At 34.1% G+C, this 18,893-nt stretch overlaps 1 protein-coding gene across 1 annotated transcript in view; it reads left to right on the top strand.

Moving 5' to 3' along the window:
* Positions 1-18,893, top strand: part of Il1rapl1 (interleukin 1 receptor accessory protein-like 1) — a 1,504,224-nt gene that overhangs the window by 855,682 nt on the left and 629,649 nt on the right. Inside the window, exon 4 of the mRNA NM_177935.3 lies at positions 17,368-17,554. Within this exon, the coding sequence (NP_808796.2) occupies positions 17,368-17,554 (187 nt within the window). The remainder of the gene's footprint in view (positions 1-17,367; positions 17,555-18,893) is intronic.

Genomic DNA, 18,893 nt, shown 5'->3' with positions numbered 1-18,893 from the left:
ACAACAGTAAAGATTAATCTGGTGCAAAATTTTTCAATAGCACATTTTTGGATCAGGTAAATACGCATACATAATCATATTATTAATGATGTAACTTTCAACATTTAGGAAAGGGCATAAGCTGTCAGGTAGCCCTTTATTTGATAAATTTAAAATAACATATCCAAGTCACTATTGAATTTAACGTCTTATTCATGTTAATGTGCCTTATACATTATACAAATAATAACTGGTAAATAATGTCATCAGTAACTCCAAAGCCATATTATGCAGAACCACTTAGTATAATTTGGATTCTAAATAAGCCCATATTAGTAAAAGAAAGCCAGAAGCCAGAAGTAATTTAATAGCTCTTTCAAATTAGCTACCAAGGTAGTCGATTATAATTGTATTTAATAGAAGAGTGAACATAAGAAGTGTGCAAGTAGGAGTAATAGCATTCCTGTTTCACAAAGTGGGGGAAAGGAAAGATTTTAAGGAATAGATTTCAAAGAATCCTGACTATATTCTTTTTGCATGTGTGAAAAAAATTTGAAGAGGCTCACCGTCGTCATGAGACAAAATAATTGGGTTGAATGTCCATATTTTATAAAATCTCTCTCTCTCTCTCTCTCTCTCTCTCTCTCTCTCTCTCTCTCTCTCTCTCTCTCTCTCCTATTACTATAATTATATACTTTTAAGAAGGAGTCAAGTATTATAGATTCAAATCACAGAGATAAGAACTTTATTTTCAATTTGTTGTGGAAGTCATTTTATGTGAGAAGAACATATGAAATAATAATCTTATTGCGCTAACACGAAAGTCATTTTGACAGCTGACTGCTGCAGTCTCCTGGGTAATTATTCTACTCCCCCCACTGCTAGAGAAATGTTTTTCAAATGACCTGCAGCTTTCAAAACACTGAGTTTCAAAATGTCTGTTTTATGTACACAGCCATTGTCATCTACAAATATTTAAATATCCAGTTCTAGAATCCCCTTGTTGATTCAGCTTCCTAATTCTAAGAGAAGAACACTAGTAATGAATAAATGCTTTTTGTTGGTGCTTTATTATTTATATTTTTGTACTACTACAGCATCTAGGGATGTTTCTGCTTTATGCTTCTGTGTCAACTCCATCTCTTTCTGGCAATAACATGAGACAAGATTAACTGAATTTCAAATATATGGGTCTTTGCTCCCAGGGAGGGTGTTCTACTCATATTGAACCTTTCTATAAAAATGAAAAGTTGAAACTGGAAAGCAAAAGGGGAAGAAGCCTATACTCTCAGTAGGATAGGGAGATTCAATAGGAAGAACTGTGTGATTTATCTATTTTATTAGATGGAACTGAAAAGGAGATTATGCCTCTAAAAAGGAGTGACCTTGATATAAATTCCTTACTTACGTAGTAATGAAATATAAATATTAAAGGGCATGAGCAGCAACATCATATATAAGTGACAGGATGCAACAGATGGAGTGGCAGTGGCGTTGAGTGCAATCTAAAGGTTTAATACCTTACTACAAATAGGAGTGAAAGCAGTAACACACATTACATAGCTCAAACTCATTTTAAAGGCCGTCTGTATCAGGATGCTATTTACTTTTTACCACAAGTCTATGAGGAGAAAAGTCCTTGCAATTTTATAATCAGCTTTCTGGATTTGAGAAAACATAAATTAGTTACATAATTACACAGATTTAATATTCCTGTCCATGCAAATACTATCTTCCAGTTGTATTCATTGTTATGCTTAAAGACTACACAGACTTTTGCTCTAGTGTTAACACTTCTTATTACATTATAAATTAACTATGAAAGTTTAATCTGATGACACAAAGGGTATGATTTCTGACATTAAAACTATAGGAATACATTACTTTTTAGAACTTTTATATTTCTATGTTTATGGATCTTTTGCCTGTATGTGTATTTTTGTGGCATGTGCATCTACAATGCCTACAGAATTCAACTAAGGGCATTGGACACCCTGGAAAATGAAGATACAGATGATTGTGAGGCAAAATTTAGGTATTCTGAATTGAATCTAGGTCCTCTCTAAGAGCAAACAATATTATTTTATTGTAATTGAAAATACATGGGAATGCAGGACGAGCTGGGACCTGCTGTGCCAGTGCTGGGTTGCCTTGGCCTGCATGCCCAGAGAGAAATGCTTTACGATTTAGCACAGGGACCTGTTTGTTGCTGGGACATCTCTGTGTAATATAAACAGCCATGGGACTAGGAACATACTCCAGTCAAAAGCTTAATCCTCAGTCAGTTTATATGGAGTAGAGCCACATGAAATTGCCAAGTTTAGCCTGAGTTTTGTCAGCCAAGATGACGGTTTTACATGGTTGAATCTAACAGTCATGGAAGTTCTCAGAAGTCTTTGGCATGGTCTTAAGTATGAAGGTTTTGTTATGTGGCTTCCTCTTTCTCAAATAATAAAGTATTTGGTTTATGACAAAAAAAGAAAATATATGTGTTTATGTTTATATTGTTTATATTGTTAATAATTTATATTTATATTATATTTATAATTATTCTTATGTATATGTATATTTATGTTTTTGTTTATTGTTTATATTCATATTCACATTTATATTTGTAATCTGATTAAGGTTTCCCCTTTCCAAGCTCCTCCCAAATTCTCCCTATTTCCAGGCATAACCAGATCCACAGTTCTTACTTTTTCAATTTAACCAAATATAATATAAAACAGAATAGGAAGGGTTGGGGATTTAGCTCAGTGGTAGAGCGCTTGCCTAGGAAGCGCAAGGCCCTGGGTTCGGTCCCCAGCTCTGGAAAAAAAACAGAATAGGACAAAACATACAATCAAATAAGAAAAAATAACCAAAGGGGAAAAAAAAAGAAATGCATGCAGATACCAAGACATTCATGTTTATACAAAAGGAATCTCTTGTGTTTCTTTTTTACCTTATTTTACATGTATCCCACAGTTGTATGTCACAATATACTAGGGTGTTGGGGATTTCCAGGGGGCCTCATAGATAAATACCTCATTCAGATATAACTCATTCCTGGTACTGGATGCTTCATTTACTGGCAAGAAATGTCTAATTGAAACTTTCTCTCCCCCATTATTCAGTGATTCCAATTGGTTTTATTTCATGTATGTATGTATTTTAAAATAATTCTACTGTTTTAGATTTCCACAAAACCCCAAAATTTCCCTTACTGTATTTAACCTCTGTGGCTGTATGGATTGTATACTGATTCTCAAATGATTTACCAGCTAATGTCCATATATCAGTGAACAGCATGGCACTGAAACAAAAAAACATGTTGATAAATATACTCTAACTGAAGACAGAAATGTTAGTGTACACACCCAGGGACACCTTATTTTTATTTAAAAAAAACAGAAATACACACTAGAAAAAAAAGGAGCAATTTCAACAAATGGTGTGGGTCAAACTGCATGGTTGCATATTGTAGAATGCAAATAGATCCAAACTTATACCAACTCCAAATGATTCAAGAATCCCAATATAAAGCAAGAAACATTGAATCTGATAGAAGAAAAAGTTGGGAATAATTTTAAACTCATATCCACAAAAAAATACTTTCTGAATAGAACACCATTAGCAGAAGCAGTAAGATCGACAATTAATAAATGGGACCCAAACACATGAAACTGAAAATCTTCTGTATGTCAGAGAACACCATTATTCATACAAAGCAGTACCCTAACAAAGGGGAAGAGGTTTTTACCAACTGCACATCCAAAAGAGGCCTAGTATTGAAAATATATGCCACAATAAAAAAAAAAACTGGACATCGACAAAACAGTTATTCCAATTGTTAAAAATGGGGTACAAATCTAAACACAAAGTTCTCAAAAGAAGAAAAACAAACTGCTAAAAAATACTTAAAGAAATTGCCAATATACTTAGTAACCAGGGAAATGTAAATCAAAACTACTTTGAGATTTAATCTTATACCAGTCAAAATGGCCAAGTTAAAGGAAATTAAGCTGTCCATGCTGGTGGGGATGGGGAATAGGGGAACACTGATAGGACTATAAACTTATACAGCCACAGTGGAAATCAGCATGGGAGTTCCTCAGAAAGCTGAGGATAGACCTACCTGAAGATCCAGCTATACCATTCTTGTGTATTTACCAAAAGAACTTTCATCCTACTACAGAGAAACTTGCTCAACTATTTCCATTGCTGCTGTGTTCATAATAGCCAGAAATTGGAAATACTGTAGATGCCCATGACTTTATGAAATTCATAAGAAAATGGATGGAACTGGAAAATATCATCCTGAGTGAGGTAACCCAATCACAGAAAAACACACATGGTATGCACTCATTGATAAGTGGCTATTAGCCCAAATACTCGAATTACCCTAGATGCACAGAGCACATGAAACTCAAGACGGATGACCAAACTGCGGATGCTTCACTCCTTCTTTAAAAGGGGAACAATACCCTTAGGAGGGGATAGGGAGGCAAAATTTAGAACAGAGTCTGAAGGAACTCCCACTCAGAGCCTGCACCACATGTGGCCCATACATACACAGCCACCAAACTAGATAAGATGGATGAAGCAAAGAAGTACAGGCTGATAGGAACTGGATGTAGATCTCTCCTGAGAGACACAACCAGAATATGGCAAATACATAGGCGAATGCCAGCAGCAAACCACTGAACTGAGAACGGGACCCCAGTTGGAGGAATCAGAGAAAGGACTGAAAGAGCTTGAAGGGGCTTGAGACCCCATATGAACAACAATGCCAACCAACCAGAGCTTCCAGGGACTAAGCCACTACCTAAAGACTATACATGGACTGACCCTGGGCTCCAACCTCATAGGTAGCAATGAATAGCCTAGGAAGGGCACCAGTGGAAGGGAAAGAAGCCCTTGGTCCTGCCAAGACTGAACCCCCAGTGAACGTGATTGTTGTGGGGAGGGCAGTAATGGGGGGAGGATAGGGAGGGGAACATCCATATAGAAGAGGAGGGGGAGTGGGAGGGATTAGGGGGATGTTGACCTGGAAACTGGGAAAGGGAATAACAATTGAAATGTAAATAAAAATACCCAATTTAATAAAGATGGAGGAAAAATGTTCAGCTTTTACATAATAAAGTATATCACTCAGTTGTATTTAAACAACTAAATCATAAAATTTTCAGGTAGATATGTGGAGCTAGAAAAAAACTAATACTGAGAGGTAACCTGGACCTCAAAAGATAAATATAATGGATATTCTCAACCAGCGCTCCTAAGTGCTGAACCATCTTTCCAACTCTGACATAAATTCTTTATATCAACCTGATATAAGTAAATCAGCATAGACAGAAAAATACAAATGGATCTGGATTTATTACACTTTTCAGGTTTGAAGTGTTATTAATAATATTTTCAAGCGGTTGGGGATTTAGCTCAGTGGTAGAGCACTTGCCTAGCAAGCCCAAGGCCCTGGGTTCAGTCCCCAGCTCCGAAAAAAACAAAACAAAAACAAAAACAAAACAAAACAAAACAAAAACTGAAACAAATAATATTTTCAAATATACAACAAAGTACCATGTTTATTTCTTATTTTATCTCATATTGAATACCTTTACAAATTTACATATAAGGATAAGTAAACACCCCAACACTTGTTACTTTATCTTTTGGTAAGGAATTACCCAAAATCAATTCTTGCCAAAGAGTTTGAATTTTATGGAGAATGGACTATAAATATAAGAAGTAAAATGGCTTAAAGGTTAGAAATAACAGGAAATTACTACCATTAATACATCCTTTTTTCTAAAAATAATTTATTTTATCCTTTTAAAGTAAGTATTTCTATAGATACATAGTTATTATGCCGTGTCTTCAATAATGGAGTCCTTGCCATCATGTAATAAAATAGGTGAAACATATGGTCCAGCTGTACCACTCCTGAGCATATTCCAAAAGGAATCTAGGTCCTCTTCTAGAAACTTGCTTAGTTGTTTGCATTGCTGCTTTATATACAATGCCCAGAAATTAAAATAGCCTTGATATCCATCAACTAACTAATGGTTAAAGATAATGTACATATACAGTGGATTATTATTGTGACATAAAGAAAAATTAAAATATGAAATTAGCATATAAATTGAGGGAGCTGGAAATAGCCATTCTCAATGAAGTATCCCAGCTCCCAGCTCAGAAACAAAATCTTTCCCCTGTCATGTATATTAGATTTGGTTCTTTATTTATGTGCCTTTGAATGATAGTACCCATTAAAGTCACAAGACTTATATGAGACCATGTTTTGTGTGTGTGTGTGTGTGTGTGTCTGTGTGTGTGTAAAACAGTTTCCATAGGGAGATGAATGGATGGATCGAGAGAGACAGAGACAGAGAGAGATAGAGAGACAGAGAGAGAGAGAGAGAGAGAGAGAAAGAGAAACATGTGAGAGTTCAATATTAAAAGAAATACACATAGAAAATACAATATGTAAATGGATCCAAATGAAATGCAGACCCATTTTTAACAGAATGCATTATATTTCATGTCTATGTACAGTTGGGAGAGTTATATAAAAGTTTATTTTAATGATTGTTATTTGTCATCTTCACAATTCATTTTCCTAATTTCTTGCAGTTATTTTTCATTTAAAGTCAAGGAAAACAAGATAATTTTCAAGAAATACTTTGACATGCACAGAACTAATGAAAAACTTCTGTCCCATTATGTCAAGGAGAAAATATTTACAGACTCACTAATATAAAATTAATTCAGGGTGCTGTTTCTTTAACATTACTGGAAAGGGCTAAATGTGATAAAGTGAGATTTAAAAAACCAATTATCTCTCTTAAATCTATTTGTGAATGAATAATATTTTAGCAAACACTGATCTGTTTCTTCTTTAATGGTCAATAAAATTTGTTTGCTCTGTTGAAGAGCTTTCTGGATTTTTTACTGTAAAAGAATTTTGTGAAATACACAACAAGCTGATTATCTACATCCCTGGATATTTATGCACAATATTCCAGGAGATGTCCTCCCTCATTTGCAAGATTAATAATAAAAGTATTATGATAATCTTTAAAAAACTGTCTATGTGAACCTTGCAAAGCAAAACATGGTTTGCAAATTACACAGCTATGACTGACACATTTATCTAATTTCTCTGTGTTCTTTCATATCAAAAACAACTAAAGCTAGAATGAAGATTGATGTTTGTAATATAGGATAAATAGTTCATGAGGTGATTATTATTATGTAAGAATTGAGTACTAGTAAGACTTTACATTTCTATTTTACCTTTTTGCTAGGCTAGCAAAGTGTATCATCTGCTAAGTATGCTATTTCAAAGAGATATAAAACAAGAGACAATAGAAACCCATATGAATGTGGAGGCTTGGGATCTTAGTGGCAAAATTTTAGGTAGTCAAAAATAAATATAATTCATACTGAGTAGAAATCAACTGATAGTTTATTCATATATTTATTTGACATAATTGTTAAGAGAATCTACTATGTTCACTAAGCACTTACAGGGAGATCAGTAGACTTTTGTAATCCTTAAATTTAACAAACAACTATAAGTGAAAGATTCCTGCATAGGTTGTAATCCATGTGTCATTAGAAATTGGCGTGTTCTGAAGAGGGAAAATCAGCCAGTAATGTTCTTACTGATGCATACCAAAATGTGGATAAACTTTGTCATTATGTTAAGTTAAAAAGACCAGACATAAAATGCCAAACCTCTATGATATATCCAGATTAAAAGTATCCTTGGAGGCATGAAACAGATTGGTTGCTACAGATGGTAAGAAGAAAAAGAAAAAATGGTGAATGCTTACAAATGAGAATGAAATTTCCTTTTGAAAGAACAAAAGTCCCTCAGATTTAGATACAATAAATATAAACTGTGATTGTCAAGACTAAAATAAAGGAATAAATTGGTAAATATTAAGAATTTTTCTCATATTCCTTCATGAAGAAATTATTAGTAATGTACTTCCCTTTGAGCCAGTATACTGCGCCTGAATTTCTATCAGAGAGCTAGACTTATTCTCCTTCCCTCCTTTAATCTACATTACTCTGAGATTCTACAGAGATAAGACTTTTTTCAAGAATAACTCAGAGAAATACTAGAATACAATTTTCCATGCTGGAGCTTCATTAGCTATAATATTCCAGGAATATAAAGTAAAAAATTAAAATGATAATATTATATTGATTGGTTTCCATGAAAAATGAAAGAAATGATTTAAATTTATACTTTTCAGACAAGCTCACTTCACCAGCTATGTGAAAAAAATAGAATTCTGAATGAGAAGGCAATAAGCCAGCACTCTCAGTTGTTAGCTGCTGGATGCTTTTGTTCTAATCTTTTCAGCAAGGGCCAATTTCAGCCACAGTTAAATCAATAGGTCCTTCAGAGTCCTCTGAGAAGAAAAACTAATCCAAACAAATCTCACATTTAGTGTCAGTAGCTACAAACATAGTTATTTAAGAAAGATAAGATGTGAGAAAGGGGCCACATACATAGCTCCAGGCATCACTATAAAAACCCACGGCACAATACACAAAAAAATACAGAAAGAAACAGAAGGTTTTCAGCTTAGAAATAAAGCATCAAATTACACTCAAGGCTTAATAAATTTTGAGACATGAACTCCACAACCCAAGTTTGGCCCTTCTCCTTCTTCCCCTGCTCCTCCTCCTCCATTGACTCTACATCCTCCTACTTCTCTTCCTTCTCCTTCCCCTCCTTCTCCCTTTTCTTTTCTCTTTCATTCTTATCTTTATTGATTCACACTGCCAATAATCAGACCAAGGATCAAATTTATTACTGAACTGCCTTCCATACAGTTGAGTTCTATTTAAATCTGTAATAACTGCTTCAATCACCACATATCTGTGATGGCTCAAAATTATTATGTATCTTATCCAGAGAGATGGTTTCACTATGTAAAGGCAATAGTTTTACATGCCTGGTAATATGCTTGATTCTTTGAATCAATGTAAAGTTTGAAATATCAAAATACCTCCACAAAGTTATCCTCTGAGACACACACGCACACACAAATGTGCACACACATATACCATGCAATACATATATGCACAGGCATACTGTACATAGAGAAAGAAACAGAGGGAGAGAGAGACAGAGACAGAGACAGAGACACAGAGAATATTTTATGTATATAATGAACATACAACACAATAATGGAAACAAAAGTACTATGTGCCTTTAAAATTATACAAAATATAGATAGTAACTTTAAAACTGGCCAATGAAAATGCATAGACTCACTATATTGTTTTAAAGACCATGATTAAATCTCTGATTTTCTTGTACAATATCTCATGATATGAGAAAAGATTGCTAAGCATTGTAGAAATGGTATTATTTCCCCCAGAGAAGCAAGGAATTAAAATAATATAAAATTCAAATATTTACTAATGTTGTTAGAGAACACATTTAATAATCATGTCACTGGCAATCTTGTTAGAGAAAGAGAGTCACCAAACTATATTTTATCATGCATAGAGGGAATTATCACTAGGTAATTGAAGTTGTCCTATGCTAACATATTGTATAAAATAATTTTAATATACTTCTTCAGCTAATCATACACATGCAAAATTTCCCCACCTACTCTTTTTGTTCTGCACTCTTACCTATACAACCTGAGAAGAAATTTTCCATACTTCTGCAATGTTATCTTCCTTTTAGAAAGAATTATTTGAAAACTCCTGATACACACAGTTAAATATTATTCCCTACTTCCAAGTAGCATACTGATGAGAAATTTTAGGAGGTTATCTGTGTGTTCTAGTAACTTACAGAGCCCACATATAAAGAAATTATTTTCAATTTTATTAATTTGTTTTCATTGGATATTTTATGTATTTACATTTCAAATGTTATTCCCATTTTCTGGTTTCCCCTCCAGAAATCCTCTATTACATATCCCCTCCCCCTGCTTCTATGAGGGTGCTCCTCCTGCCACCTACCTACATAGTACTACCTGAGAACACAACTAAACTACTTCTGAACATATATGCAAAAGATGCTCCAACATACAACAAGGACACATGCTTGATTATGTTCATAGCAGCCTTCTTTATAATAGCCAGAAACTAGAAAGAAGTCAGTTGTCCTTCAACATCTTCAACAGAGAAATGGATACAAAATATATGGTACATTTGCAGAATGGAGTACTACTCAGCTATTAAAAACCATGACCTCATAAAATGCCTAGGCAAATGGATGGGACTAGAAAATATCATCCTGCGTTAGGTAATCCAGTCACAAAAGAACACACATGGTATGCATTCAGTGATAAGTAGATATTAACCCAAAAGCTCTAAATACCCAAGATACAATTCATAGATCATATAAAGCTTAAGAACAAATAGCAAAATGTGGATGTTTCAGTCCTTCTTAGAAGAGGAGACAAAAATACTCATAGGAGGAAATATAGGGAAAAAGAGTGGGACAGAAACTGAAGAAAAAGTCACCAAGAGATTGCCCCACCTTAGAATCCATCCCATATGCACCAACCAAACCCAGTCACTACTGCTGATAATCTTGCTAGAGAGAGTCACCAAATTATATATTATCATGCGTAGAGGGAATGATCACAAGGTAATTGTAGTTGTAGCAAGAAGTGCTTGCTGACAGGAGTCAGATATGGGTGTCTCCTGAGAGACTCTGCCAGAGTCCTACTGATACAGATGAGGATGCTTGCAACTACCCATTGGACTGAACAAGGGGAGCCCAATGGAGGAGTTAGAGAAAAGACTGAAGGATCTGAAGGGATTTGCAACCCCATAGGAGGAAGAACAATATCAACCAATCAGACCCCATCAGAGCTCTCTCTCAGGGACTAAACCACCAACCAATGAATATACATGGAGGGACCCATGACTTCAGCCACATATGTAGCAGAGGATGGCATTGTCCAGCATCAGTAGGAGGAAATGTCCTTGGCCCTGTGAAGGCTCATTTCCCCAGTGAAGGGAAATGACAGGGTGTTGAAGTGGGAGTGGATATGTGGGATGGAGAGCATCCTCAAAGAAGCAGGTGGAAGGGGGATAGAATTGTGGGTAATCAGGAAAGGGAATACCATTTAAAATGTAAATACATAAAATATTCAATAAAAATGAAAAAAAGAAAATGATAATACCACAGACAGGGAGTCGATGTTCTCTTTAAACTTTAGCCATTCTTGTTCAGCCCATTCAGTTATTCTTAAACTAGAACAAAACAAAACAATATATAGGGACATAGTTATTCCCCTATTATGCTTTGCAGTAATTACACATTGAAAACCTAAAGGCATCACATCATTATATTTTCTAATCTACCTATTGATCAAAATCTGTGGGAATGCACTACACAGTTGAATTAGGAAACAAGAATGAAGGATATAGTGGCAATATGGTCTAACAATGACCAATGACTCATTATATGATAGACAATGTTCTCAACTCTATTCATGTTTTAACAGGTTGGAAACCCACAAAAGTATGTTTTTATAAAAATAAGAAAAAGGAATATGAAAGACTAAATTGATACTAGTAGTCCCGAGTGTTCAAATACATAATTGGAATCTAGGTCCCTACTGTTGGACTATGAAGTTCTTTTTCTTATAACATAACTGTATAAGATACATGTGTGTGACAAAATACAATTATGTGTGTAACAGGCAAACAGAACTTAGCAGGAAATTGAAAACAGAAATAACATAATAGTCATACAACTCAAAAGTTTACGTGCAAGATACCAATTTAGAATACACTGATTCATTGCTTAGAAATATCTGGGTCCTTTGACTTAAGAGATAAAAATGAATTTATTTAAACCTTATTCTATATACATTAGTAGAATGACAGGCTGCCTACATTGAACTTTAAAAGTGCTTCATAGCTAAACAATATAACTGCTCGCTTGTTTTTAATTTATTATGAAAGAATATGTGGTTTATAAGGTTTTTCCGACATACTTGCTAGGTACTTCTTTAGGATAAAAGTAACAATTATTTAAATTATATATGTATATATAGTATATATTTTAATTTTTGTGATAGTTATACTTTTTAGTGGAATTTTTAATTTATATTTCAAATGATATTCCCTTTCCCGGTTTTTCCTGTCCATTAGCCCCCTATCCTCTCACACTCCTCTTCTTCTATAAGGGTGTTCCTCTCCTCATCCACACCCCATTCCCACCCCTTCAACATTTCCTTACACTGGGGGGTTCAAACTTAGCAGAACCAAGGGCTTTCCCATTCTTTGGTGCCCAACAAAGCCATCCTAAGCTACATATGCAGCTGGAGCCATGGGTCAGTCCATGTAGAGTCTTTGAATAGTGGTTCAGTCCCTGGGACCTCTGTTTGGGTGGCATTGTTGTTCTTATGGGGTTGCAAACCCCTTCAGCTCTTTCTATTCTTTCTCTAATTCCTCCAACGGGGAACCTGTTCTCAGTTCAGTGGTTTGCTGCTAGCATTCGCCTCTGTATTTGACATGCTCTGGCTGTGTCTCTCAGGAAACATCTATATCCGGTTCCTGCCAGCATGCAATTCTTAGCTTCATCAATCTTACCGAGTCTTGGTGAATGTGTGTGTGTGTGTGTGTGTGTGTGTGTGTGTGTGTGTGTGTGTGTGTGTGTGTGTGTGTGTCTATATCTATATCTATATCTATATCTATATCTATATCTATCTATCTATCTATCTATCTATCTATCTATCTATATATCTATATATATATATATATCACATATGGGACAGGCTCTGAATGGCCGTTCCTTCTGTTGCTGCTCCAAAGTCTGTCTCCATATCACCTCCTATTACTATTTTTGTTCCCACTTTTAAGAAGAAATGAAGCATCCACACTTTGGTCATCCTTCTTCTTGAGGTTCATGTGGTCTGTGGATTGTACCTGGGTAATTTGAGCTTTTGGGGTAATATCCACTTATCAGTGAGTGCATACCATGTATGTTTTTTCTGTGATTGGGTTAACTCATTCAAGATGGTATTTTCTAGTTCCAACCATTAACCTTTGAATTATATAAAGTCACTGTTTTGATACCTGAGTAGTACTCCATTGTGTAGATGTACCACATTTTCTGTATCCATTCATCTGTTGAAGGGCATCTGGGTTCTTTCCAGCTTCTGGCTATTATAAATAAGGCTGCTATGAACATAGTGGAGCACGGGTCTTTGTTGTATGTTAGAGCATCTTTTCGGTATATGCCCAAGAGAGAGATAACTGGGTCATCAGGTAGTGCAATGTACAATTTTCTGAGGAACCTCCAGACTGATTTCCAGAAAGGTTGTACCATCTTTCAATCCCACCAATAATGAAGGAGTGTTCCTCTTTCTCCACATCCTCACTAGCATCTGCTGTCACCTGAGTTTTTGAACTTAGCCATTCTGACTGGTGTGAAGTGGAATCTCAGGGTTGTTTTGATTTGCATTTCCCTGATGTTTAGGATGTTCAGTCTTTAGGTACTTCTCAGCCATTTGATATTCCTCAGCTAAGAGTTCTTTGTTTAGCTCTTTACCCAATTTTTAATAAGTTTATTTGGCTCTCCAGAGTCTAACTCCTTGAGTTCTTTGTATAGTTTGGATATTAGCCCTCTATCAGATGCAGGATTGGCAAAGATCTTTTCCCAATCTATTGGTTGCCATTTTGTCCTAATGACATTGTCCTTTGCCTTACAGAAGCTTTGCAGTTTCATGAGGTCCCATTTGTCAATTCTTGATCTTAGAGCATAAGCCATTGCTATTATGTTCAGGAAATCTTCCGCAGTGCCCATGTGATTGAGACTTCTTCCTCACTTCTTCTTCTATTAGTTTGAGTGAATCTGTTTTGATGTGGAGGTCCTTGGTCCATATAGACTTGAGCTTTGTACAGGGTGATAGGAATGGGTTGATTTGCATTCTTCTACATGCTGACCTCCAGTTGAACCAGCACCATTTGTTGAAAATGTTATCTTTTCTCCATTGGATGGTTATAGCTCCTTGGTCAAAGAACAAATGACTATAGGTGTGTGGGTTCATTCCTGGGTCTTCAATTCTACTCCACTGATCTACCTGCCTGTCTATGTACCAATACCATAAAATGCTTTTTATCACTATTGTTCTGTAATACTGCTTGAGGTCAGGGATTTTGATTCCCCCAGGAGTTCTTTTATTGTTAGGATAGTTGTCCCTATCCTGTTTTTTTTTGTTTGTTTGTTTTGTTTTGTTTTGTTTTTATTTTTTGGTTTTGTTGTTGTTGTTGTTATTATTTCAAATGAGTTTGCAAATGGCTCTTTCTAACTCTATGAAGAATTGAGTTGGAATTTTGATGGGCATTGCATTGAATCTGGAGATTGCTTTTTGAAAAATGATCATTTTTACTATATTAATCCAACCAATCCATGACCATGGGAGATCTTTCCACCCTCTGAGATCTTCTTTAATTTTTTTCTTCAGAGACTTGAAGTTCTTGTCATACAGATCTTTCACTTGCTTGGTTAGAGTCACACCAAGGTATTTTATGTAATTTGTGACTATTGTGTAGGGTGTCATTTCCCTGTTTTCTTTTTAGCCTGTTTATACTTTGAGTAGAGGAAGGCTACTTATTTGTATGAGTTACTTTTGTTCCCAGCCACTTTGCTTAAGTCGTTTACCAGGCTTAGTATTTCTCTGGTGGAACTCTTGGGGTCACTTAAATATATTATCAGATCATCTGTAAATAGTGATATTTTCACTTCTTTCTTTCCAATTTGCATCCTTCATGATCTCCTTTTGTTGTCTGATTGCTCTGACTAGGACTTTGAGTACTAATTGAATAAGTAGGGAGAAAGTGGGCAGCCTTGTCTAGTCCCTGATATTAGTGGGATTGCTTCAAGTTCCTATCCATTTAATTTGATATTGATAGAGAGAGAGTGGGCCGCCTTACTCTTCAATAGAGTTATTTTTACCTCTATGTGTATTGCTGCTTTATTAGCTATATAAAAAATAACAAACAAAACAAAAACAAAAAAAACCAAAGAACCAATTGAATCATCAAATTAATGGATAATGAAAATTTGTAAATTTATAAAATAGAATGTCATTCATCTCTAAGGAAAAATAATATCACAAAATATAGAAAATTGGATGAGATTAGAATATACTTTAGTGGGCTGGAGAGATGGCTCAGTGGTTAAGAGCACCCGACTGCTCTTCCAGAGGTCATGAGTTCAATTCCCAGCAACCACATGGTGGCTCACAACCATCTGTAAAGAGATCCGATTCCCTCTTCTGGTGTATCTGAAGACAGCTACAGTGTACTTATATATAATAAATGAATAAATCTTTAAAAAAAGAATATACTTTAGTGTCTGCATTCCTCAAAATGTCTATAATGTGCTCACTCATTATATGTTAACATGAAACCTGACTATTTTATCTAGTTTTATTGAATGTTAATATAGTTAGATGCTCAATAATTACTTTTTCTGACAAAACTACCTTACTATGATTTGAATATAATGCATTGGAATAACATCATATATTATATAAGCCACCATCCAAGAAGGCCTCAAAATGCTTAACCTGTACTTTGTTCTAAAACTTGAGCTAAAATTTCACACATTTATATTCTCACAGAATTCTTTTTGTTTTATTATTTTCCATAATGAAGCATTTGGTCTACTTTTCATATTTTCAACTCGGAAAAAGAAAACATCTTATGTGGCTCCCTGTTTGGTTCCATGCTATTTTATTTTTTTTATTGATTTAATGTCTCAAGTACATTTTGGACTTGACCTTTCTTTACTATGTCATTATTAAATGACTATTTTAAGTTGTCAGTTTTCCTACACGAATGAAGTTCTTTTCCATTTTGTTGAATTGCATTTAGTTTTCTGTCCTTCTGATTGTATCACTTTTTTCATTACAATAGAACAAAATCTTTCCAATATACACATTTGTTTTCGTCCATTTTCAAGTTGAACTCATAGATTACATGACACTCAGGGTGGCTCCTGTGAATCTACATTTCTTGAGTGCTCTCTAACATATCCAGTTTTCACTCATTCCAGGTTTTGAAAACAATCCTATTAGTTAGGAAACCTTGTTTCTTTGACAACATTTTAGTAGTTTATATGATTTTTCCATTTTATATTAAATTAGCTTTAAAATTGTTTACATGTGCAACTTTCTTACTTTTTTCTAAGAGGCTAAGGACAGAAAATTTATTTTATCATTGTAGCAAAACTCCTGAGAACATACTCTTTGCAGCTTTTAAGATGTTGGACTAATGTTTATATAGGTCATTGTTTTATTTATGGATGTTTTAAATCAACTTGTAAGGTTGTTATTATAGGTAGATAACATTACCTATATTTAAAATTGTCTTACTTATTGTACATATTTTGCTACTCAATATAACTATTAACTACTGATATACCTATGTTCTGTCCCCCATCATGTCTAATACTACAAAGATAATAAGAAATGGCATTTTAAATAGAAGATCAATGAACAAGTATGCAATGAATTGTTGGATACTTAATAAATACTTCTTTACCAACATTTAAATGTAATACTTTATCTTTTATTTTCACTCCTCAGCATCACATAATATTAAATATTCAGATATACAAATACCAAGCAAAAGTATAACATTATAGTCTATGTCTTCTTTTTTCCAAATTATTCAAAGAAAATATTTGATCATGATTTCTACTCTAAATTATTGTAAAGTTTAACCATGATTTAGAATTCAACAAGAAAAACCAAAACCAATACAAAACAACAACAACAAAAAAAAACAAGGGATGGAGACTTAGTTCACCAGTTCTGTAAAATCCATGAGTAAAATATTGACCTTTGACACAACAGTATCCAGGTTTTAACCAAATGGACATGTACCTATAAACCTAATGATTGATTTCAGTACTTTCCTAAATATGTTTTTGTCCCAAAGTCATCAAGCATCTCTCCACTTATCAAGTCTAAAAGTGCAATAGAAGATACATGGCATTATTTGTGTCCTTCATTTGTACTTCTCTACTTAGTTTGCATGTTTTAACATAAACCTACGTTGGACATTTTTGTTATCCTAAATTTTTCTTCATTCTTTTCATTGTTCTACATAAAAGTGTATGTATTAACTAATTTTTTCAAGTAAAACCAAATATAATTTTTGAGGAAAATGGGTATAATGTACAATTCTTGCTGTATAAGACCAAGGACTGTTTAGTTGGTAAACAGTAGACAATCCATAAAATAAACCAAGGCATCTCCCAACAAAAGCATTAAACAATGGATATTTTCTCTATACTTATTTTACGTATTTTTTCTGAAGATGTTAACAGTCTGTTGGCACCATTTACTTTCCATTCACAACAGGTCACATATAAATTCTGCTTTGTTACAGGAACTCCACATACTGTATGAAAGTATCCATCTCACTGACAGTAGGAGAAAATGACACTGGACTTTGCTACAATTCCAAGATGAAATACTTTGAAAAAGCTGAACTTAGCAAAAGCAAGGAAATTTCATGCCGTGACATAGAAGACTTTTTATTACCAACCAGGGAACCTGAAATCCTTTGGTACAAGGTATGGACTCTGAAAGATTTTATTGCCTGCAAATAATTTAATGTGCATTTTATTCTAGAGAAATCTGGATGAAAGATTAATATATAGCTCATGACTTCTAGAATACTATAGCAAATTGTGTTCATCTTTACAGGAATTTTATGAGACTTTATTTTACATGTATAAGTGTTTACCTGAATTTATTGTCTATGTACCATGTGCACACAAAACCCACAGAGGCAATTAGATCTTTAGGACTGTAGTTAGGGATGGATGTGAGTGGTCACATGGATATTAGGAATTGAACCTGGTCTTATGCTTTTAATTGTCTACCTATCTCAAAAACCCCATGTCATTGTAAATTTTAAAAATAAGCAGATTTGGTGTAATAAAATATTGGTTAACATTTGTACTATTGGTAAGCTATATAAGCTGCTGTGTTTATATTTAAATATTACATATAGCAACAGCTGTTTGACAAATTGGGAAACTAAAATATTTTGAAAAAATATTTCTGGGTTTAGCATTCAAGCATACCCCAAGGCAAAGTAGAAGCAATAATTATTTTCTTCTGTGATAAAATAGTATCCTAATTTTAATGGAATATTATATTCAATGTTCATAACATTGTCTATAATCTAATTATCTTCAAATATAAATTGCTTAATAAATAAAACTCAAGAAAATAATTTTATTAGCATTATTTTCTTCTAAAAGACAAAAGGCCAGTCCCCTGTTGCTGTCACATCACTTATATTCATGGATCTTCCCAAACTACTTTGTTTTTAAGCTTTTTTTTTACCACCTAAGAGCAATTTATCTTGGATAAAAAACGTGAATATAGAGACTATGAATGTTTATATGAAGCAGTTTGTTTACAGATAAAAGTCCTACTTCAATGTTTTCTTTGTCCAATGGTTTGAATATATATATATATATATATATATATGTATATATATATATATATAGAGAGAGAGAGAGAGAGAGAGATATTAGACTTTATATTATGTACTGTATTCCTATCAGAATTAGAATGCAAACCCTTATAATTGTTAACGATTTTTTTAAAACACTATTAAAAATGGAACAAAAAACCTGAACAAGTTCAAAATTTTTTCTTCAAAATTAACAATATTCTTCCCAAAGTCAACTTTGACTCTGGATAAAAAGCAATGGAAGTTCAGAATATCAATGGAAGTGTTGAAAATTTGTCAACTCTTCCCTTGGTTTTCTGTCCTAGAGAATGTCAAAAGTCACAAAATTATTAGCTTCCTTGGTTTCTTTTCTGGATTTTGATAATTGAGTGGATCTCATTCGAGGCATTCTGAAGTTTGCCTGTCATCCTCAGGAATGTTTTTGA

Source organism: Rattus norvegicus, chromosome X, assembly GCF_021556685.1.
Source record: "Rattus norvegicus strain SHRSP/BbbUtx chromosome X, alternate assembly SHRSP_T2T, whole genome shotgun sequence".
NCBI classification, from domain to species: Eukaryota; Metazoa; Chordata; class Mammalia; order Rodentia; family Muridae; genus Rattus; species Rattus norvegicus.
This window is presented reverse-complemented; position numbering and strand designations above follow the sequence as displayed.